At 39.8% G+C, this 24,173-nt stretch overlaps 1 protein-coding gene and 1 pseudogene across 4 annotated transcripts in view; one reads left to right on the forward strand and one right to left on the reverse strand.

Moving 5' to 3' along the window:
- The window catches only part of LOC112081310 (zinc finger protein 180-like), a 175,522-nt gene extending 151,704 nt beyond the window's left edge, over window positions 1-23,818 (forward strand). For 2 of the 4 annotated variants that reach the window (XM_070449079.1, XM_070449078.1), the window contains one exon: window positions 22,736-23,818. In XM_070449079.1, the coding sequence (XP_070305180.1) occupies window positions 22,736-23,289 (554 nt within the window). In that variant the 3' untranslated portion in view covers window positions 23,290-23,818. Of the gene's footprint in view, window positions 1-2,161; window positions 2,202-2,312; window positions 2,455-2,540; window positions 2,621-2,749; window positions 3,117-22,735 lie in introns of those variants that run through there. The other 2 variants (XM_070449080.1, XM_070449077.1) reach the window with 2 other exon arrangements.
- On the reverse strand, window positions 5,958-16,699 carry LOC111979574 (zinc finger protein 180-like; annotated as a pseudogene).
- Window positions 23,819-24,173: the final 355 nt, after the last annotated feature.

The following is a 24,173-nucleotide window of genomic DNA, read 5'->3' on the forward strand; positions in this document are numbered from 1 at the left end:
TCAGTTCACCGTCTCACCTCATACTGTATTGGAGCAGCAGCTGCTGACTGCCCGGTTCAACATCAGTTCACCGTCTCCCCTCATACTGTATTGGAGCAGCAGCAGCTGACTGCCCTGTTCAATGTCAGTTCACCGTCTCACCTCATACTGTATTGGAGCAGCAGCAGCTGACTGCCCGGTTCAAATCAAATCAAGTTTATTTTATATAGCCCTTCGTACATCAGCTAATATCTCGAAGTGCTGTACAGAAACCCAGCCTAAAACCCCAAACAGCCCCAAACCCCAAACAGCAACCCCAAACAGCAAGCAATGCCGGGAGCAGCAGCAGCTGACTCCCTGGTTCAACATCCTTCTCACCTCATACTGTAATGGAGCAGCAGCAGCTGACTTGATCGTTGATGCTAATCATCATGTTTTGAATCTGAGAGTAAATAGAGCCGACTACACTCTAAAAATGAAGGGTTCAACGGGAGTTGTTCTCAGATCCCCTAAGAACCGTAGGGTTCTTGGTCAATGAAAAACAGCCCCAAAAGGTTCTTCAAAGAACTTGTTAGAAGGTGGGTTCATCAAGGAACCTCCGTTGTTGCTGGACTTCTTCCGGGAACTTCGCAATTACAACTGAAAACGATGGTGACAAGTTTGGATGCGACAACAGTTAAAAAGGTTAAGTTGGGTTGATGTTTGGCTCTAAATATGTCTCGAAATAATTTATATAATAATATAACATACTAATGAATAACGAAGACAATGATGGTTTTCTGTGAATAGCTTCCATAACGTTACTATAGCTAATTACCGTAAATATTAGAAAGCCGGGTTTGACCGTCGGCGTTGTATGAGCTACAGTACAGTACCGTTATCTAGCTAGATAACGTTATGTCCTAAATAGGCACAACTAGGTTTGGATTATTTCCCTGAACTATATTCTTTCCTATATATTGTATATCGTTTCCATAAAGCCAACATGGCTTTACACTCATTAACGTAAGTTTCCAATCTAGAGCAGTTCTCACTTTTGTGATAATGAACTAGCTAACGTTAACTAACTAACTAACTAAACTAACTAAGCGACGTGACCTGTCCAGACGAGATGTTACAACGAACTGAATCGTCAATGGAGGTCTTCCTCTTTATATAGCCTGTTACAGCATGCAATACTATTAACTCACAAGGGGGCATAACGTTACATGCACAATACTATACCATTTTGGAAACGTTACATGTACAATAACTATCCCATTTTGGAAACGTTACATGGACAATAGTATCCCATTTTGGAAACGTTACATGTACAATACTATCCCATTTTGGAAACGTTACATGGACAATACTATCCCATTTTGGAAACGTTACATGTACAATACTATCCCATTTTGGAAATGTTACATGGACAATACATCCCATTTTGGAAACGTTACATGGACAATACTATCCCATTTAGGAAACATTACATGTACAATACTATCCCATTTTGGAAACGTGACATGGACAATACTATCCCATTTTGGAAACGTTACATGTACAATATTATCCCATTTTGGAAACGTTACATCGGACACAATACTATCCCATTTTGGAAAAACGTTACATGTACAATACTATCCCATTTTGGAAACGTTACATGGACAATACTATCCCATTTGGAAACGTTAACATGTACAAGACTATCCCATTTTGGAAACGTTACATGGACAATACTATCCCATTTTGGAAACGTTACATGTACAATACTATCCCATTTTGGAAACGTTACATGTTCGCCGCCTTGTGGAGGGAAATTAAGATCTTAGATGGTAGCTGTAGATGGGATTCAAATGCATAATGGTATTAATACAGTGTCTAGACTACCTCTTTTGTATAAATGCCCTTCAGACTCCAAACACAGTATTGCCACGCAGCAAAATGTTGCGTATAATCTTTCAAGTCAGCCTGATAAAATATTGAACAATTTGTGTACAAAGATATCTTGAAATGTGATATTAGGCCTGTATGGCAGTACTGTATTGGCTAGTGCTTTCTCCAATATGTTCTTCTATTTTACATTACAATGCCGATGCCATTTATCTTTCAATATTTATTTAATATATATATATATATATATGTTTTAATGCTTGTAAGAGTATTCTTTGACACATTTTCTCTTCCTCTTAAATTCTTATAGGACAGAACATGGACACAATGCAATTGGGATCAAGAAGAAGGTACAGATATGTTGTAGGACAGCTGCATTTGAAGTGTACATTTAACCTACATAGCAGTCAATACAAACTGAAATCTATTAGCATACAAATGTGTGCAAATGATCTTTTCAGATCTTCTCAGAAATGAATCAAGTCCATGGAATGGATATAGACAAAAAAGAGAATTCAAGGACTAGCAGAGGTAGAGAGGCGAGGCAGGGGTGAGGACATCATCCTGCTATTTTGACAGTCCCTGAAGGACAATACAGAAGAGGTATTTGCTCTTATTCCTTACCTTTCTCTAATGTATTTTGTAATAAAATTAGCAAGTGTAGTAAGATCATTGCTTTACTTTACTAGGACTGGAGACCACAGCAGTGATTCTGCTCTTGCCCTACCTCTTCAATGAGGACCCGAGTGGCCTTTATGTCCGTGACAAGGTATGCCTATGCACCAATCATCTGTTTCTTCATAAACACAGGTGTGCATGCTTATATAAAACTACAGCTGAACATTTATGTTCTTTGTTAATTGTGTGTATTAATCTTTTCTTACTTTTGTTGACACAGATTTCACCGCTCTTCACTCCTTTACTGCACATCGGCGGAAATCCATTTCACCATGAGAATGAAATTCCGCTGGCCTTTGATGGGGAGAACATCCACGCCCTCAAGGACGTCCCCATGGGACTTGGGGCTCTGCTAGGGCTGTATTTTTTATTTTCCCTTCAATTTCCCCAAAATGTCAGAAAAACACTTAAGTTGTTAAGTTACTGTGTTCTGGGGAGAAGAGAAGTTGGGGTGAAGTTACCAGGGCCGGTCATAAAGATGGCAAACTTCCTAACATAACTAAATGGATACGATATACACACTAAAGCTGAAAAATCTGTATTTAGCATCAAGTCTACAATGTTGTTAGTTTACCTATGATTCATTTTTAATGTATGTTGTTTTTATTGTACATCATTATTTATAAATATTTTTTAAATGTCATGAAAAGCACTATACAAAGTAAATGTATTATTTATTATGGTCTGACATGTYTGCAGAAATGTTGCAATTTTGTAATGTGTTTTGTTTGGTAAATATTTATTCACATTTGTGGTGCCACTAAATAAACAATTAATTATTTAAATCTATATTGTCAATATTGTTGTTATTATTATTAAAATATGTTTTTATAATGGGTGGACAGGGAGTTTAAAAAATGAACGCCAAAAGGTTCTTTGAGGAACCATGATAAGGGGTTCTTCAAAGAACTTATAGGGGTTCCCACAAAAGGTTCTTCAAATAAGTGTATATTGATAAAACTCACCTTGTCCGAGAGACATTTACAAAGTTCTACACAGCCCCATTTGGGATGAGTATTTTGGGGCGAAATAGTGGCCACAACAGACAGACCTGATATCGCCCATAATTTGACGTCCTTGGACGTCACGTGCTGAGTGGGTATGACCAAAGATATTCTATTTAGCTACACTTTGTAGTACATTTTTACACTATAATAAATGTTTCTGATGCCACATAGCCCGTTTTCAAAGGGAGTCGTCGCTTTTTAGCTTTTTGTCTGAAAGTATTTTCTCAACTGCGATACAAACTCCAGTCAGCAGATGGCGATGTGCGTCTTTCAGGTGATTCTGCTACTGTGACATAATCTAGTGGACGGGACGCTTCTTCAACATCAACAGCTAGTCAGCCACCTTGGTTCACTAACTTTATGGAAAAAGGTTTATTCAATAAATCTAGCAACTCCTCTCATACTGGGAAAATACAGGAATACACACTCAGAGCCTCCTGACTGGGCCCTGTTTACACCTCCAAGGTGCCCCCCTCACAGAGGAATACACACTCAGAGTCTACAAGGCTTTTCTAAAAACAACACTGTGTGGTTCGCTCACCTCTTTTTTTAAAACTAGGTTTGAGATGCGGTATCCACTCGGCTCGCTGCCTCTCAGATCAAAGGTGAGTCCATCTGCTCCGTTCCCGAAGTGTGGTCTCCCTGAGATCCCAAGTTAGAGGGATCCCTCGTGCACCATTTACCCAGGTCGTCAGGAGCGTCACAACGTGAAGATTAACATCCCCAAATGTGGTTAATTTCTTTCATATCAAATGAGGAGACAAACTTATCACACAAGTCAGAGTTATTCTTAAACTAAATCTTTATTCACTTATTAATAAGGGAGCAGGTAAATACAACGTAAACATATAAAGTGAATCAATTGAGTGCTCTACGATAATGATGGATGGTCGACAAATCACCCCCAGATGATTCGTTGAGAGCCACGAGACAAAAGTACAAAGGTCTTGCAACCTACATGACCAACAACAGATGTATAGAACGGGTCACAAGGTTAAGATTTGTATCAAAGATAGTTATAATTCTCAGCAGACAGTATCTGCTGTAAAAACAGTACTCTTTGTGTAGAGACCAGGGTCTGGCCCTGGGATCATCTCTCCCTGGTACCATATAGAACAGAAACATTAACTCATGCTCTGGAATGCGGTCTCTTTAGGTTTTATCACCCAAAAGACATTGTAAATCTCCTGTCAGGGTTTTCTCCCAGAGGCCCATTGTAACGGCTTTCTTCCAGGGGTGAAGGAGAGGACCAAAGTGCAGCGCAGTTAGTGTTCAACATGTTTAATTTGAYGACAAGTGAACACTACAAACAACAAACAAAACAACAAACCGTGAAAACCGATACAGACCTATCTGGTGCAGAACACAAACACAGAGACAGGTAACAACCACCCACAACAAACACAGTGAAACAACCTACCTAAATATGACTCTTAATTAGAGGAACGCAAAACACCTGCCTCTAATTAAGAGCCATACCAGGCAACCCTAAACCAACATAGAAACACACAACATAGAATGCCCACCCAAAACTCACCCCCTGACCATCACACACATACAAAACAACAGAAAACAGGTCAGGAACGTGACACCCATCCTCAGTAGACACAATAGTTCTTAGAACCCTCTATTATGTTGCATAAAACAACCATTTGATGCAATAAAAGAATTATAACATAATCTTGCAATTTTGCTCTCACAGTGTCCACTGACTAGTAACAACAACTGGGACATAAAAGTCACCCACCATGAGACCCACTAAATCTGCCCAAGAAGAGGGAAACAAAAGAACTGGTGTAACACATAGACACCAATCACGTGCTACGTGCTAACGAGCTATACGTGCTAACGAGCTAGACGTGCTAACAAGCTAGACGTGCTAAAATCCAACCTCAAAACATAAATGGAAAAACCAAAGCCAGTAACACTTTTCCCCTTAAGACAACAAATATATCCTATATTTTTGTTGGAAAAGTTTGCTCACCACCAACAGAAAACAACTTCCATTTCACATTATAATCAACTACAATGCTTCACCTCCTACAATATAAACATGGTTTCTACTGGCTGTCAACAATTAAAAACAAGAAAAAACATTTCTAAATAATAATATACAATAGTATCTTTTCTTTTTCTTTCTATAGAATCCTAAAACTCACTAGCTTCTAGAACTCTCGTCTTCCTAAAACTCACTAGCTTCAAGAACTCTCGTCCTCTTGGAACGAGCCCAAACAAAACTCATCTCCAATACAGAAAAACCTGCAGTCAAAATAAATTGTGATGCACTGGCTGAAAGCAAAAAACACAACTTTTTGACTTCCCACCCTTGAGACAATCAGCAACCAAATACTCCTTCTACAACGTTAAAACATTCTACATTGTGACATCATTAAAATATTCATTCAACAATGTTTGATATCATGAAATAACTCCTTCATGCATGTACTTTCTGATGATTAATCAGATATCTTTTATCAGAGTATCTCTGGTCACATTGATCACAGCTATAAGGTTTCTCTCCTGTGTGTGTTCTCTGGTGTATCTTCAGTTCCACAGATCGAAAGTAACTCTTCTCACATTGAGTACAGCTATAAGGTTTCTCTCCTGTGTGTCTTCTCTGGTGTATCTTCAGATGGCTAGATGTACAAAAAAACTTCCCACATTGAGAACAGCTATAGGGTTTCTCTCCTGTGTGTGTTCTCTGGTGTGATATCAGGCCGCTTAGCTGAGTATAACTCTTCCCACATTGATCACAGCTATAAAGATTCTCTCCTGTGTGTATTCTCTGGTGTACAGTCAGATTGCTCAACCTAGCAAAACTCTTCCCACATTCATCACAGCTATATGGTTTCTCTCCTGTGTGTATTCTCCGGTGTGATATCAGGTTGCCTAAGCGAGTGAAACTCTTCCCACATTGATCACAGCTATAAGGTTTCTCTCCTGTGTGTATTCTCTGGTGTGATATTAGGTTGCTTAGCTGAATAAAACTCTTCCCACATTGATCACAGCTATAAGGTTTCTCTCCTGTGTGTATTCTCCGGTGTGATATCAGGTTGCTTAGCTGAATAAAACTCTTCCCACATTGATCACATCTATAAGCTTTCTCTCCTGTGTGTGTTCTTTGGTGTACAATAAGATGGCTAGATGTATCAAAACTCTTCCCACATTGAGTACAGCAAAGAGGTTTCTCTACTGTGTGGATTCTCTGATAAATTGTAATGCCTGCTGAGGAGGTGAATCTCTTCCCACAGTCAGAGTGGTGAATTATCTTCCCTGTGGATCTCTGCAGGTGTTTCTTGATGAGTTCTGATCTGGAGAGACTCTTCTCTGCCTTGTCAGCATCATGAGGTTGTTGAGGCTCCCCAGAGGATCCACGATAGTCACGTCTCTCTCCTGTGTGAATGACAAAGTCATACAGATGGTTAAAGACCCACAACAGCAGAAATCCACTGTAAAAGGCGATGCCAACAGCGTAGCCATGATGTTGTACAACAATTGACGTCTGTAATGAATGTAATGATTATTTAACATTTGTCTTAAAATGAGCAACAAGTCATATTTTGTCTTGTTTTCACATTAGTAGTAACATCGATGATTGTAGGCTAGAAATAAGTTATTCATGTTGTTGAAACTCTAAGCAGTGTGCCAGACGATTTTGGTCTCCAATATAGGCCCCTTCCTGTGTTTGCTAAAATTGTATGTAGTATATCTGCCTGGAGCVAAAATGGTGAGCAAAGATTTTAGTTTTTCACAATGTATTCTGAATGGGGGAAACTCAGGGGAGTAACCTCCATTTCCAGACTTTAGAACGGCAGGGCAGGATGGATAGTCTGTAGTAGTTTGGGTCCAGAGTGGGATGAGGTGCTCTTATTCTCCATGGACTTTACAGTGTCCCAAACATTTTGGAGATAGAGCTACAGGATGCAAATTTCTGTTTGAAAAAGCTAGCCTTTGCTTTCCTAACTGACTGTGTGTATTGGTTCCTGACTTCTCTGAAAAGTTGCATATCGCGGGGACTATTCGGTGCAAGTGCAGTAAGCCACAGGATGTTTTTGTGCTGGTCGAGGGCAGTCAGGTCTGGAGTGAACCAAGGGCTATATCTGTTCTTAGTTACACATTTTTTGAAAGGGTTATGCTTATTTAAGGTGGTGAGGAAATTACTTTTAAAGAACAACCAGGCATCCTCTACTGACGGGATGAGGTCAAAATCCTTCCAAGATACCCGGGCCAGGTCGATAAGAAAGGCCTGCTTGCAGAAGTGTTTTAGGGAGCGTTTGACAGTGATGAGGGGTGGTCGTTTGACCGCGGACCCATAACGGATGCAGGCAATGAGATCCTGAGATCCTGATTGAAAACAGCAGAGGTGTATTTGGAGGGCAAGTTGGTCAGGATAATATCTATGAGGGTGCCCATGTTTACGGATCTAAGGCTGTACCTGGTGGTTTCCTTTATAATTTGTGTGAGATTGAAGGCATCTAGCTTGGATTGTAGGACGGCCGGGGTGTTAAGCATATCCCAGTTTAGGTCACCGAACAGAACGAACTCTGAAGATAGATGAGGGGGGGCAATCAATTCACATATGGTGTCCAGGGCACAGCTGGGAGCTGAGGGGGGTCTGTAACAGGCGGCAACAGTGAGAGATTTATTTCTGGAGAGATTCATTTTTAAAATTAGAAGCTCGAACTGTTTGGGCATGGACTGGGAAGTATGACAGAACTCTTTGCAGGCCACTTTTGCAGTAGATTGCAACTCTCTTTTTGACAGTTCTATCTTGACGGAAAATGTTGTTGTTGGGGATGGACATTTCTGGTGGCCTTCCTAAGCCAGGATTCAGACACGGCAAGGACATCAAGGTTGGCGGAGTGTGCTAAAGCAGTGAGTAAAACAAACTTAGGGAGGAGGCTTCTGATGTTAACATGCATGAAACCAAGGCTTTATCGATTACAGAAGTCAACAAATGAGAGCGCCTGGGGACACACAGGGCCTGGGTTAACCTCTACATCACCCGAGGAACAGAGGAGTAGGATGAGGGTACGGCTAAAGGCTATCAGAACTGGTCGTCTAGTGCGTTGGGAACAGAGAATAAAAGGAGCGGATTTCTGGGCGTGGTAGGATAGATTCAAGGCATGATGTACAGACAGGGGTATGGTAGGGTGCGGGTACAGTGGAGGTAAACCTAGGCATTGAGTGACGATAAGAGAGGTTGCATCTCTGGAGGCACCAGTTATGCTAGGTGAGGTCACCGCATATGTGGGAGGTGGGACAAAAGAGTTCTCTGAGGCATGTTGAGTGGGAATAGGGGCTCCGCAGTAAAATAAAACAATATAACTACCCTAAAAAACAGTATACAAGGGATATTGACATTAGAGAGACATAAAAGCAAGGCCTAAAGCAATCACCGGTTTTCGATTGGGAGAGCTAGCTAAGACAACAACGGGTAAGACAACAGTTAATCAGCTAAGACAACAACAACAGGTAAAATGGCGATGAATGGGCAGAGAGGGTCAGTTAACTACACACAGGGCCTGAGTTCGAGGCTGGGGCCGACAGATAAACAAAATAAAACAAAATGGAGAACCGTGATTAACTTCTTATGGCTGCAGGGGCAGTATTGAGTATCTTGGATGAAAGGTGCCCAGAGTAAACGGCCTGCTCCTCAGTCCCAGTTACTAATATATGCATATTATTATTAGTATTGGATAGAAAACACTCTGAAGTTTCTAAAACTGTTTGAATTATGTCTGTATAACAGAACTCATATGGCAGGCAAAAACCTGAGAAAAAATCCAAACAGGAAGTGGAAATTCTGAGGCTGGTAGAGTTTCAACCAAGATCCCATTGAAATCACAGCGAGATATGAATGAGTATTCACTTCCTACGGCTTCCACTAGATGTCAACAGTCTGTAGAACTTTGTCTGATGACTCCACTGTGAATGGGAGCCGAATGAGAGTAGAATGAGTCACCACTGCCATGAACATTCTTTGACCACGCACGTTCATGTGAGGAGGACAACCGTTCCATCGCTCATCTGAAGTCAATGTAATTCTCCGGTTGGAACGTTATTCAAAATATGCGTTAACAACATTCTAAAGATTGATTCAATACATCGTTTGACATGTTTCTACTGACTGTTACGGAACTTTTGGACATTTCGTCAGGTTTTAGTGAACGCGCTTCGTGACTTTGGAATTGTTTACCAAATGCGCTAACCAAAGTAGCTAATTGGACATAAAAAACGGACATTAGCGAACAAATCAAGCATTTATTGTGTACCTTGGATTCCTGGGAGTGCATTCTGATGAAGATTATCAAAGGTAAGGGAATATTTATCATGTAATTTCTGGTTTCTGTTGACTCCAACATGGCGGCTAATTTGGCTATTGTTCTGAGCTCCGTCTCAGATTATTGCATGGTTTGCTTTTTCCGTAAAGTTTTTTTGAAATCTGACACAGTGGTTGCATTAAGGAGAGGTATATCTATAATTCCATGTGTATTATCATCTACATTTATGATGAGTATTTCTGTTGAAACGATGTGGCTATGCAAAGTCACTTGATGTTTTTGGAACTAGTGAATGTAACGCGCCAATGTAAACTCAGATTTTTTGTTATAAATATGAACTTTATCAAACAAAACATGCATGTATTGTGTAACATGAAGTCCTATGAGTGTCATCTGATGAAGATCATCAAAGGTTAGTGATTCATTTTCTCTTTGTCCTTTTTGTGACTGCTATCTTTCGCTGGAAAAATGGCTGTGCTTATTGTGGTTTGGTGTGACCTAACATAATCATTTGTAGTGCTTTCGCTGAAAAACATATTTGAAATCTGACACTTGTGGGATTAACAACAAGATTACCTTTAAAATGGTATAAGACACATGTATGTCTGAGGAATTGTAATTATGAGATGTCTGTTTTTTGAATTTGGCGCCCTGCACTTTCACTGGCTGTTGTCATATCATCCCGATTGCAGCCATAAGAAGTTAATGAACAGTCCAGCAGGCATCAGCTATGTAGCCAAGTGATCATAGGGTCCAGTGAACAGCAATATATGAACCAGGGAAGCCGTTAGCTAGTCGTTACTATGCTAGCCGGGAGCCGCGCCTGGCTCGAGGCTAACTGATGCTAGCTTCGGGACAAGGGCGTCACCGACGTCTGGCAAAGGCCGGTTGAGGCAGACCAGTCGTGATGGATCGGCGGGCCTCTGTGTCGCCAAAGGGTAAAGGCCAATTGGCAGAAGAGGTATTGTAGCTGGAGTAATTTGGTTTGCTAGCCGGGAGCCGCGCCTGGCTCGAGGTGAACTGATGCTAGCTTCGGGACAAGAGCGTTAGCCACTATAGCCAATCCGGTGCAAAGGTCCAGAGCTTACGGCAGGAATCCGGTGATGTAGTGGCTTCTAGTCGTCTTAGTGAAGAATCTGGGAGGCATCAGCTGTGTAGCCGAGTGATCATAGGGTCCACTGAGCAGGCCGGGAGATGAGCCTGGCTCAAGGCTAGCTTCAGGCTGGGCCACTCGGTAGCAGCTAGCCAGCTGCGATTATCTGGTGTAATGGTCCAGAGCTTACAGCAGGAATACGGTGATGTAGAGAAAAACAGTCCGATATGCTCAGGGTTGATATCGCGCTGTGCAGACTGGCAGGTGTTATCCAGGCTAAAAGCGGCTGGTGTCTGAGCTAAAAAAGGTAAAGGCCGCTAGCAGTGGCTAACAATGACTAAATAGCTAGTAGCTAATTAGCTGGTTAGCTTCTAATGGCTAGCTTCTGATGGAGGTTCTAGCTATAAGGTCAAAAAAATAGCAGATCCATATCACATTGGGTGAGGCGGGTTGCCGGAAGGTATATGTAATAAAAAAATTGAAAAAGGGATTGAAATATATTGCAATATATACAAAAAAATATAACATTTACAACAACAAACACGTCTTAATGCTACGCCATCTTGGATTACAAGATGACTCAGTTAAAAACTTAAAAACCATTGGATTTAGCAAACTCGGAAATGATTTAGTATTTCTGTGCCCACAAACTGTTTTCCCAGCGTAACATAAGGAGCCATTAAATGATACGTAGTTCGAGTTCATTTCAGAATACAAAAAAACTGTCCGACAGCAAGATCCCGTATTTAACTTGGAGGTCATCATATGACAAGCGTAACGTTATGACTATAACTACTGTTCCCTGGAGGAGGGAAACTAGGTACAACATACTATTAAATTCACGCCTCGCTGGAAGCTCCACCTTGAAACACTCCTGTCAATATTGAGAAAGGACGCATACCTGATTACGAATATAGAAGTAGGACTAGTCTACCTGGCCTGCACACAAATGTAGGCCTATAAATGTGCCCATTTGAGGATGGTGGCCACTGTGTTCTTGGGGACTTTCAATGTTGCAGACATTTTTTGGTACCATTCCCCAGATCTGTGACTCGACACAATCCTGTCTCGGAGCTCTAAGGACAATTTATTCGACCTCATTGCTTGGTGTTTGCTCTGACATGCATTGTCAACTGTGGGACATTATATAGACAGGTGTAATCATACACAATATGATTTCATGTGGCACAAACAAAAACACAAATTCTCAGTCAAAAATAKAAGTCAGAATACAGCCTTTCTATTCTCTCATGTTATTTCAGGATCTCTGAATGTCCTTCCACACAGAAAGCAGTGGTAGGACTTTTACCGTGTTTATCCTCTTATGCTCCTTCAGGCTACTTGACCAGGTAAAAGCCTTTCCAGACCTGGAGCATTGGAAAGGCTTTTCTCCTGTGTGTATCCTCTCATGAGTTTAAGGTCCGCCATTTATGAAAATCTATTTTTACACTGGGAGCAGAAAATGGTTTTCTCATGTGTGTATTCTCTCATGCCTTTTCAGGTTAGTTAACATGGTAAAACTCTTTCCACAATGGAACATTGGAAAGGCTTTTCTCCTGTGTGTTTCCTCTTATGAGCTTTTAGGTCCCATCCGGATTAAAACTCTTTCCACACTGGGAGCATTGAAAAGGCTTTTCTCCGGTTGTGTGTCCTCTCATGCAGTTTTAGGTTCCCTAACCAGCAAAAACTATTTTCACAGTGGGAGCAGTGGTGTTGTCTCGCTGGTCTGGGCGTCTCTGGGTCTGGTTCCCCTGAAGGACTCTTCCCGCTGTCAGAGTGAGAGTCTGGTTTCTCTCCTTGCAAAGACACACAGAGTATGTCGTTAAACAGAGACTAAATGAAACCTCCACATGATAAAACTGTCTTCCTATGAAGTTTAATCTAGACTAGATCCCTCAATAAAAGAGCAGAACTGGTCATCACAGAGTGGCTGTGTGCTTTGTAGGCTGGGTAAATCCATTTGAATTCAATACATTTTTGACAGCATCCCTTTTGATTTTAAAAAATCTTTCCTTACATGTTTGACTATGGAAGAAGTGGTAATAAAGTGACTTCATGTAACTGAATGTAAAAATTCATGAGATATACAGTACCAGTCAAACGAGTGGACACACCTATCATTCAAGGGTTATAATTATTTGTTTTACCATTTTCTACATTGTAGAATAATAGTGAAGTAAATCAAAACTATGAAATAACAACATGAGAAAAAGTCAATCATTTTTCAAAGTAGCCACCCTTTCCTTGATGACAGCTTTGCACACTCTTGGCATTCTCTCAACCAGCTTCACCTGGAATGCTTTTCCAACAGTCTTGAAGCAGTTCCCACATATGCTGAGCACTTTTTAGCTGCTTTTCCTTCACTCTGTGGTCCAACTCATCCCAAACCATCTCAATTGGGTTGAGGTCAGGTGATTGTGAAGGCCAGGTAATCTGATGCAGCACTCCATCCCTCTCCTTTTGGTCAAATAACCCTTACACAACCTGGAGGTTGTTGGGTCTTGTCCTGTTGAAAACAAATGATAGTCCCACTAAGCGCAAACCAGATGGGATGGCGTATCGCTTCAGAACGCTGTGGTAGCCAGACAGGTGTGTGCCTTTCCAAATCATGTCCAATCAATTTAATTTACCACAGGTGGACTCCAAACAAGTGTAGAAACATCTCAACATGATCATGGAAACAGTATGCACCTGAGGTCAATTTCAAGTCTCAAGCAAAGGGTCTGAATACTTATGTAAATAAGGTATTTCTGTTAATTATTTTTAATAAATGTACATTTTTTCTCCAAACCTATTTTCTCTTTGTCATTACGGGGTATTGTGTGTAACTGATGAGGATTTTTATTTATTTAATCCATTGTAGAATAAGGCTGTAACGTAACAAAATGTGGAAAGAATTAAGTGTCAAAAAAGGGGGTTAAAGACATGTAAACATATAGATATAATTTTTTACATCTCTTAGATATCAGACAGACACTTTCAGAACAAACTTCCTTTAGATGTTTCTGGGGAAACAATGTTACTATGGTTACTGTTGTTCCATGTTGTGAATGTTATCCAATGTGTTACCATGGTTACTGTTGTTCCATGTTGTGAATGTTATCCAATGTGTTACTATGGGTTATAGCAGGTATGGACTGTTGTTCCATGTTGTGAATGTTATCCAATGCGGTTACTATGGTTACTGTTGTTCCATGTTGTGAATGTTATCCAATGTGTTACTATGGTTACTGTTGTTCCTGTTGTGAATGTTATCCAATGTGTTACTATTGGTTACTGTTGTTCCATGTTGTGAATGTTATCCAATGTGTACTATGGGTTACAGCAGTATGGACTAATATTTTTGTGTGATACTAACATGGTCTTACAGTTCAAAATCAAAGCAAAAATTATCCTTGGTATAACCTTCTTAAAACAGTACAATACAGGGGAAGCCCTTCATGTTGTTTAAACCTTAAAACAATTCCATATAGCTTAGAAGAACCCCCCCCCCCCTACTCAGACTAGTTATCCTGGGATCTAACATTACTCTGAGACTAGTTATCCTGGGATCGTACATCTTACATTACTAAGACTAGTTATCATGGGGAATAGTTTTAATACATTTGCAAAAAATCTAAACCTGTTATTGCATTGGCATTATGGGGTATTGTGATGGCATTATGGGGTATTGTGATGGCATTATGGGGTATTGTGATAGCATTATGGGGTATTGTGATAGCATTATGGGGTATTGTGATAGCATTATGGGGTATTGTGATGGCATTATGGGATATTGTGATAGCATTATGGGGTATTGTGATAGCATTAATGGGTATTGTGATAGCATTAATGGGTATTGTGATAGCATTATGGGGTATTGTGATACCATTATGGGGTATTGTGATAGCATTATGGGGTATTGTAATGGCATTATGGGGTATTGTGATAGCATTATGGGGTATTGTAATAGCATTATGGGGTATTGTGATAGCATTATGGGGTATTGTAATAGCATTATGGGGTATTGTGTGTAGATTGATGAGGATTTACAAGGCTCTTTATTCAGCACCACGGATAGCAGCCCTGTGCCTTAAAAGACAGCATTAAACACCCAAATCCACCAGATGTATAAACATAATGCCAGAGCAGCAGTTCTATATTAGCTCTCATTCCAAATTATCTATATATAGAGAGAACGACGAGATGTGGATAGGAAGATAGATATTATCATTATTATGGAAAATATTCATTTAAAATCCAGGAATTTAAAAACTTTAGCTTTCTAGGTCATGCCAGTAGGCTACAGTAGGTTGTATCTCTCTAGGTCATGCCAGTAGGCTACAGTAGGTTGTATCTCTCTAGGTCATGCCAGTAGGCTACAGTAGGTTGTAACTCTCTAGGTCATGCCAGTATGCTACAGTAGGTTGTAACTCTCTAGGTCATGCCAGTAGGTTACAGTAGGTTGTATCTCTCTAGGTCATGCCAGTAGGTTACAGTAGGTTGTATCCAAGTGGAAACAATTATCAACCCAATGTGGAAAGTGTCGAATTTGGTCAACAACAAAAATTAATGGCTAATTTGCTACATTAGGTTTACTTGATCTAACAGAAGTTTCATAATGATTAAGTTATGTGCACACGTGACATACCGACAACTTTGATAAAAAACACTATAGGAGTTGTCTCCAGATCGCTATGCATATTCATGCTAGTAGCTTAGCATCTCTCTCCATTGAATACTGGCGGTTGACGACAACAACCCTCATAGAATATAAACAATAGATTACAATAAAAAGATGAATCCACCAATCCAAAGAGAGGATAGGCGGGAGCTAGACAACCCGCAGTGCTGCTTTGTGGACAACGACCCCCTTGTTAGGCAGAGAGACATCTTGTCAGTATATCCATAATCTTTGGTGTAGCCAACCCAACTCTCGCATGGCACTATTGGGGGGCACGGTGTGCAGTAAATCATCACTACATGACAATCACTACATGCCGTGCCCCCCAGTCTGCGGTCAGCAGATAGACCCTTCTCAAATATATATGTTATGTCACTTTTTGGAAACGAAACGGAGAAAACAAGGGGTAGCTTGCTCTCTACGTCGTCTGATTCTAGACATATCAGTCATCATCCTAGGCCCCTCCGTTGAAGGGGTATTGACGAGCCAACTCCGAATATCCAAAGTTAAAAACAAATTCAAGGCGGTACTTACTGGTGTTAATCAGATCTCCTATTTCCTCCTCTTCATCTTTCAATGTGACAGTAATCTCCCCTTCCTCCTTCACTCCAAAAACTGCATCCTCCTCTTTCTCTTCCTCTTCTTTCACAGTAACACCCTCCTCCTCTTTCACTCTGAACGTGTCTTCCTCTTCTTTCACTGAAACGTCTTTCTCTTCTTCTTTCACTGTAACAGCCTCACCCTCTACTTCTTGTTTTACTGTGACAGCCTCTTCTTCCTTCTCCTCTTTTACAACAATGTTCTGCCACAGACCCTCTTTCAGCCCAAGAGCTTCTTTCTCCATCCAGCAGACCTCTTCTTTAACAGGAGGGGAGTAGTTTAGGGAGCTCATGTTCGGGGATGTTAGCTAGCTAGATATCATTAGCGACTAGGCTAGTGCTAACTTAACCAGCCAGCTACTATAGCTGACTAATACAAAATAACGTAATATTAAATTAAATAGGTTAACAAGTAGATACGACAGAAGTGTGTCTAAAACACAGCAGCTAATATAAACCAATAGCTTGAATCTTTCGGCTATGTTGGCTAGCAAGCTACCGAGGTGGTTGACGAGCTGTTTATGAAGAACCGTCCACTATATTATACGTCATGCTAGCAGCATCGCCTTAAAGACGCACGTCGCCGTCTGCTGACTGGAGTGGGAAACGCAGTTGAGGATCATATTTTATTTTCAGAGATTATTTTAAATGGATTTAATTAACTAATAACATTATATTGAGACATACAAAGACCTGAATGTGTTGGTTGATTAGTGCGAATAAAAAATGTTTACTACAGCACATTTAAGGCAGTGTCATTTAGTCAAACTAAATCTAAATAAGTAGATAGCTACTGTAGGTCTATACTGCTCCTACATGGTGTACCAATACATCATGTAGATGTATATAATGAACAGACTAGGTCTATACTGCTCCTACAAGGTGTAACAATACATCATGTAGATGTATATAATGAACAGACTAGGTCTATAGTGCTGCTACATGGTGTAACAATACATCATGTAGATGTATATAATGAACAGACTAGGTCTAAACTGCTCCTACACGGTGTAACAATACATCATGTAGATGTATAAAATGAACAGACTAGGTCTATTCTGCTCCTACATGGTGTAACAATACATCATGTAGATGTATATAATGAACAGACTAGGTCTANTACTGCTCCTACATGGTGTAACAATACATCATGTAGATGTATATAATGAACAGACTAGGTCTATACTGCTCCTACATGGTGTAACAATACATAATGTAGATGTATATAATGAACAGACTAGGTCTATACTGCTCCTACATGGTGTAACAATACATCATGTAGATGTATATAATGAACAGACTAGGTCTATACTGCTCCTACATGGTGTAACAATACATCATGTAGATAGATGTACACTACCGTTCAAAAGTCACTTAGAAATGTCCTTGTTGTTGAAAGAAAATCAATTTTTTTCATTTATCATTTATAAAAACCTCTTTTTGCTTTGTCATTATGGGGTATTGTGATGTCATTATGGGGTATTGTGATGTCACTATGCGGTATTAGAGTAGATTGATGAGGGGGCAAAAATGATTGAATCAATTTTAGAATAAGGCTGTAACGTAACAAAATGTAGAAAAAGTGAAGGGGTCTGAAAACTTCCGAATGCATTGTATATATAGGGGCAGTACTTAGTGACATCACTTCATGAAACAGGAGGTACAAATATATAACATAGGTTCACAATATCAACATTCAATGTATCAAAATATATGACCAAGCTGGAAGTGTAAACACCAGCCCAGCTACAATCCTAGAGGTTCACTGATGATCAACCTCCTCCTTCACATCTGACTCCTGATGATCAACCTCCTTCACATCTGACTCCTGATGATCAACCTCCTCCTTCACATCTGACTCCTGATGATCAATCCAGAGTGTCCTCTTTTTTGGGGAATCCCGATGGACGACGTCATCGAATAGGACGTCATCACCACAACTGCCCACAAGTTAATTGTCATTCAGTTATTAATGGGAAGAACATTAGCAATATGTCCTGTCTGGTAACTTGTCTCGTTCAAGGGACCAGCCTATTCCCTATGATGTAAACTACAACAGAAATAACTTCAAATGTAGAACTTCAAATTAAACCAATAATTTGCACTCATGACTTGAGTGATTAAAATAAACCACAGTTTTGGAAACACATAACGCCATCTAACCAATCAATGAATGTTAGCTATATGCAGTTATCTTTAGCCAACCAGCTATTAGCCTAACCGGAGTAGCCAGCCAGCTAACGTTAGCTATTTAGCCAACTAGCTATTAGCCTAACCAGCGTAGCCAACCAGCACGGTTATGGTCAGCGCGACCAACTACCGGAGACCAGTTAGAACCCAACTAGCAGTAAGCCAAGGTGGAAAAAGTTACAATACTAACGTAGTCTAATTCACAGAAAACATGCTGAAAAGTAGTGATGGGGAAACAAAGCTTCTTGAAGCATTGGCTCTTTCCAGCCAATTGTGTCAAAAAAATAGGTTCATTACTCAAGGCTTTGAGCGACACAGAATTTAGAACAGCCACATTTTACAGATGAAGTCAGACGCCGTAGCAGCGTAGCCATTATGTCATATATTAAACCACTGGCCGTGTTCGAGAGCACCAAATCCATGCTGCATTGTGGGTAAACGATGACTGGCTGACTGATTTATAAATAATAATGAGTAGTTATTTATGATGCAAGGTGATTTGTAAATTAGTCAGTCAGCAGCCACCTGCACTGTCGGCTACAATGTCGAACGAGCCCAACACCAAACCAATCAGGTGTTCGACGAAATGATTCTTCAGACGTCATTGATCACGTGCTGCTAATAAAGTGACACTCCTTTGAATTATACCGCTTAGCGACTTCAGTACATGCCTCATAGCTTCAGTCTCAAACTTAACCCGGTTCCTGCTGAAGAAGAGGAAGTCTGCTGGATGGAGAAAGAAGCTCTCGTGAAAGAGGAGGGGGAAGAGGAGGATGTTACAATACAAAAACAAGTAGAGGGTGAGGCTGTTACAGTGAAATAATTATTATTGAAAAATATAACAAATGCCTCATGAGCTTAGTTAAACTGTTTACCCCATCAGAACCCCAAATAAGCTTTTTGTAAATCAACCATGTATAGCCTCAACATGGTTAAAACTATAATGTTGATATCATGGATGGTCAGTCCTTTCATTCTGTCTATGAATTTGAGAGTAGTTACATTTCTCCATCCCCATCCATCATCTTATTACCAAAACAGTGGTGGAATTACTGCTTGGTTATTGGTTGAACTGCAGATTGGTTGGTTGATTGATTGTTGTGTCGCTTTTTTAAAGGGGAAACTTAGTTTTTAAACAAACAAAATGGCTGCCCAGAGTCCTGAGCTGTGTTAGAATACTCATACTAAACGTACTATTTGTGAAGTAAATTGAGTATATAATATGCTTATTGGTCATAGTATGATATAGTTAGTATGCCAAAAGTCCCCGATGTCGTACTAAATTCGCCAATATATGACGTATACACGCAGTACTTTAGGGCCCATAATGCAATTCTTCAGGAAATGGGCGTGGCTTCGACGTTTTCAGATTTGAAGAAAATGGGGGTAAATATGCAGCAGAAGTCCAACGAGAGAGCAGATTCAAATGAACTGCTTTAAATAATTATGACAAATGTTGAGCAATGAAATAAAGTAATGACTTTTCAAAAAAGTTACGTTACACGTTATGTTAGCTACACTATCTTCACAAAACGCATAGCATATCTTTACAGCAGTATGTACCAGTATGTGAGCTAGCTACCTAACGTTAGTTGGCTACTTGTACATCAAACTTGCCAGTATAGTAACTATATTCTAACTAACTACCCAATGTTTATTGACTTGATTAGAGCGCAGAATAACTGATGAATTTAATAACGCTCAACACCCGTTGAATATGGCCAGTGTCAGTAAACATCTGCAAAAAAGCTCAAATTAAATTGTTTCCAGCAGCACAGTTAGTCACCAACGCTCTGGATAACATGAAAACAGCCTAACCAGCTCTACTAGGGCAAGTAAAATGGTAAGAGTGAGGTTTTCTCACTCTTCGACCCTACTCCTCAGCCATATAGTATTTGTTTACAAACAGTGGCCTTATACAAGCTTATGTTTTGGTTTCTGGTGGGGTAATACGGTTAAAACATTTGAGGCATTTATAAGTTATATTCTTCAAGAATCAATGGTTATATAGTAAATGGGTCTTTCTATAACTGCCAGTGTAGATTTCCTGTTGGGGTCAAATTGTTAGAGCTGTTGATAAGTCATTGTATAATATTCTGGYAATTCTTTTCATGCCATTACATTAAATGTGAAATATTGTATTTTCTTAGCAAGGTGTTGCTCAAATAATCTTAGCTGCTAATCGCTAGTTAGCGGGCTAGCTAGCTTGCTAAATGTATTAAGAGTCAGAGCAAACGTTGCTAGCTAATACTGCCTGGTACCAGTGCTGGTGTAGGCCTAGATAAGCATGTTTGTGCAGCGGTATCTTATCAGAGAGGAGTAAGCGAAGTATGAATATGTTGGCTAGCTAGCCGGCTACATGAAGTAAAAAAACAACATCTAATGTAACATCTAATTAGGGTCAACTGGAAACACTGACCAACACTTTGGTTCCTMCCATGTCTTCTTCTCTGAGGTGTATTGTCAGACTAGACTCATCAGGTGTATTGCTGCCACCTACTGTACGGGGTTGTAAAAAATAACCAAAATGCAAAAAAAAATGGGATTAACAAATCATACTAATTACGTAAAATAAACACGAACCAAATTCCCTCCACTACCCTGAATTTCAAACAAAAATGGTACTATTCAAATCCCTACACAGGTTCAGGAACCTGGGAGGGGTGGAACGTCTTCATTCAGTACTCCCTGTAAMATTTAGTCTGAAGTCCTGGAGATCCAGAAATCTATTTGCCGCCTTCACAGTCATGTCTAGCTTCTTAGATGTCTTATTAGTTTATTATTAATGCAATTTATCACTGCTGCAGTGAGGGCAATGCAAATGCATGCTTATTAGTAACTGGAATAAGCAATTTCATAAATGCGTGCAGCGTCTGGTTGCTCCTCATTACAYACCACAGAGCAGCAAATATTTGTTACATCCTCAACATAGGAATCACCCGTTTTTATTAAATAATTGAGACACACAAATGACTTGAGGGAACCAGAGATCAAGATAGCCTAAAAATAAGGAAAAAAACTCTTCCTTAGCATTCTCCTCACACTGCGGCTGGCCTTCGTAAATTCTGACGTTATGCTCCTGAAGTTTCCAGTAATAGGCTACAACAGCAGTCGGCAACCTTTTCCATTTGAAGTGCCAATTTATCTGACCATTTCTACTGATCTGGTGCCAGTTATGATTTTCATATTCACATTTTACTGGAACAGTTTAATTTATAATAGTAATAATAATTATAATAGTCTTTGTATCTCAAAATAATTTTCTGTGATTAATCTACATTCTATCTAAATGAAAATTATACAAATCTAAATAACTTTTTTTGCCATTGCCAACTATGTAAAAATAGCCTACATAAAGCCAACAAATAAAAACAGCTAGAAAATATCCAGATAAAAATAAATCACATTGGCTGCTCATGGCCTGTCTACATAGTTGATACAATGTTTCAAGTTCTAACACCTAGGTCGGTCCGAAACTTGATATAAAATATTCTGGGCCCTGAGAGTTTCCAGCGCCAGTGAGTTTGGGACAGACACAGCTGTAGGCTATTTGTGTAAGGGATAAGAAGTAATCAGGTATTTTATGACATTTCCACTGGATCAGAGCATTACATTTTTCCCTTTCATGTCAAGTGTTTATCAAGAGTGAGAGCTGGAAATATTTTACAAATACTTTGAGGAACTATTGTCATTCGCCAATTGATTTTAGGAAGACTTTGTTTACTTGCTGTTTGAGGTGAAGAGAAACATACTTTGAGAAGCTCAACAAATCATTGGTGGTGGTGTGTAAATACTATCAGACATCCCCAAATAGGTGCATCGCTCTCTGCCCTTTGTGTTTGCTAAAACGCAATTAGGTTGCAGAAACTCCTCCAAGCTAATGCGGAAACCGCTAGTTATACCATAGACCTACTGTAGGACCAATAACTTCACCTAACAACAACATAGACCTACTGTAGGACCCATAACTTCACCTAACAACAACATAGACCTACTGTAGGACCCATAACTTCACCTAACAACAACATAGACCTACTGTAGGACCCATAACCTCACATAACAACAACATAGACCTACAGAAAGGTGCCTATATTGGAGACCAAAAGTTGTCTGGCACACTGCTTAGGATTTCAACAACTTTAAAAACATATTTCTAGCATACAATCGTTGATGTTACTACTAATGTGAAAACAAGACAAAATATGACTTGTTGTTCACTTAACTGTCTTAAGACCAATGTCAAATAATGAACATTCATTACAGACGTCATTGTTTGTACAACATCATGGCTACGCTGTTGACATCACCTTTTTACAGTGGATTTTTGCTGTTGTGGGCCTTAAACCATCTGTCTGACTTTTTGTTCACAGGAGAGAGACGTGACTATTGTGGATCCTCTGGGGGGCCTCAACAACCTCATGATGCTGACGCGGCAGAGAAGAGTCTCTCCACATCAAAACACCTCAAGAAACACCAGCAGAGACCCACAGGGAAGAAATCTCACTTCTGCTCTGACTGTGGGAAAGGTTGCACATCTTCATCAGAACTTAAAATACACCAGAGAACACACACAGGAGAGAAACCTTATAGCTGTGATCAATGTGGGAGGAGTTTTACTACATCAAGCCATCTGACTATACACCAGAGAACACACACAGGAGAGAAATCTTATAGCTGTGATCAATGTGGGATGAGTTTTACTACATCTGGCTCTCTGACTATACACCAGAGAACACACACAGGAGAGAAACCTTATAGCTGTGATCAATGTGGGATGAGTTTTACTACATCTGGCTCTCTGACTATACACCAGAGAACACACACAGGAGAGAAACCTTATAGCTGTAATCAATGTGACAAGAGATACTCTGATAAAAGATCTCTGATCAAACATCAGAAAATACATGAAGTAGTTGTTTCATGATATCAATGAAATAATGTCACAATGTAGAATGTTTTAACCTTGTAGTAGGAGTATTTTAATGATGTCACAATGTAGAATGTCCCCATGGGACTTGGGGCTCTGCTAGGGCTGTATTTTTTTATTTTCCCTTAAATTTCCCAAAAATGTCAGAAAAACACTTATGTTGTTAAGTTACTGTGTTCTGGTATAGGGGTTGGGGTGAAGTTACCAGGGCCGGTCATAAAGATGGCAAACTTCCTAACATAACTAAGTGGATACGATATACACACTAAAGCTGAAAAATCTGTATTTAGCATCAAGTCTACAATATTGTTAGTTTACCTATGATTCATTTTTAATGTATGTTGTTTTCATTTGTACATCATTATTTTAGATTTTTTTTAAAATGTCATGAAAAGCACTATACAAAGTAAATGTATTATTTATTGCGGTCTGACATGTCTGCAGAAATGTTGCAATTTTGCAATGTGTTTAGTTTGGTAAATTGTTTTGTAAATATTAATTCACATTTGTGGTGCCACTAAATAAACAATTAATTATTTCAGTCAATTGTTATTAAAATATGTTTTTGTAATGCAGGGAGGGTGGACAGGGAGTTAAAAAATGAACCCCAAAAGGTTATTTGATTAACCATGATAAGGGGTTCTTCAAACAACTTTTAGGGGTTCCCCCACAGTTTCAATTTGAAGAACACCTAAAGGACACTCCAGGAAACTTTACTTTTCAGAGTGTATATTGATGAAAGTCACCTTGTCCGAGAGACATTTACATAGTTATACACAGCCCGATTTGGGATGACTATTTTGGGGCGAAATAGCGGCCACAACAGACAGACCTGATATCGCCCATAATTCAACGTCCTTGGACGTCACGTGCTGACTGGG

This window comes from Salvelinus sp. IW2-2015, linkage group LG19, assembly GCF_002910315.2.
Source record: "Salvelinus sp. IW2-2015 linkage group LG19, ASM291031v2, whole genome shotgun sequence".
Taxonomy (NCBI): domain Eukaryota; kingdom Metazoa; phylum Chordata; class Actinopteri; order Salmoniformes; family Salmonidae; genus Salvelinus; species Salvelinus sp. IW2-2015.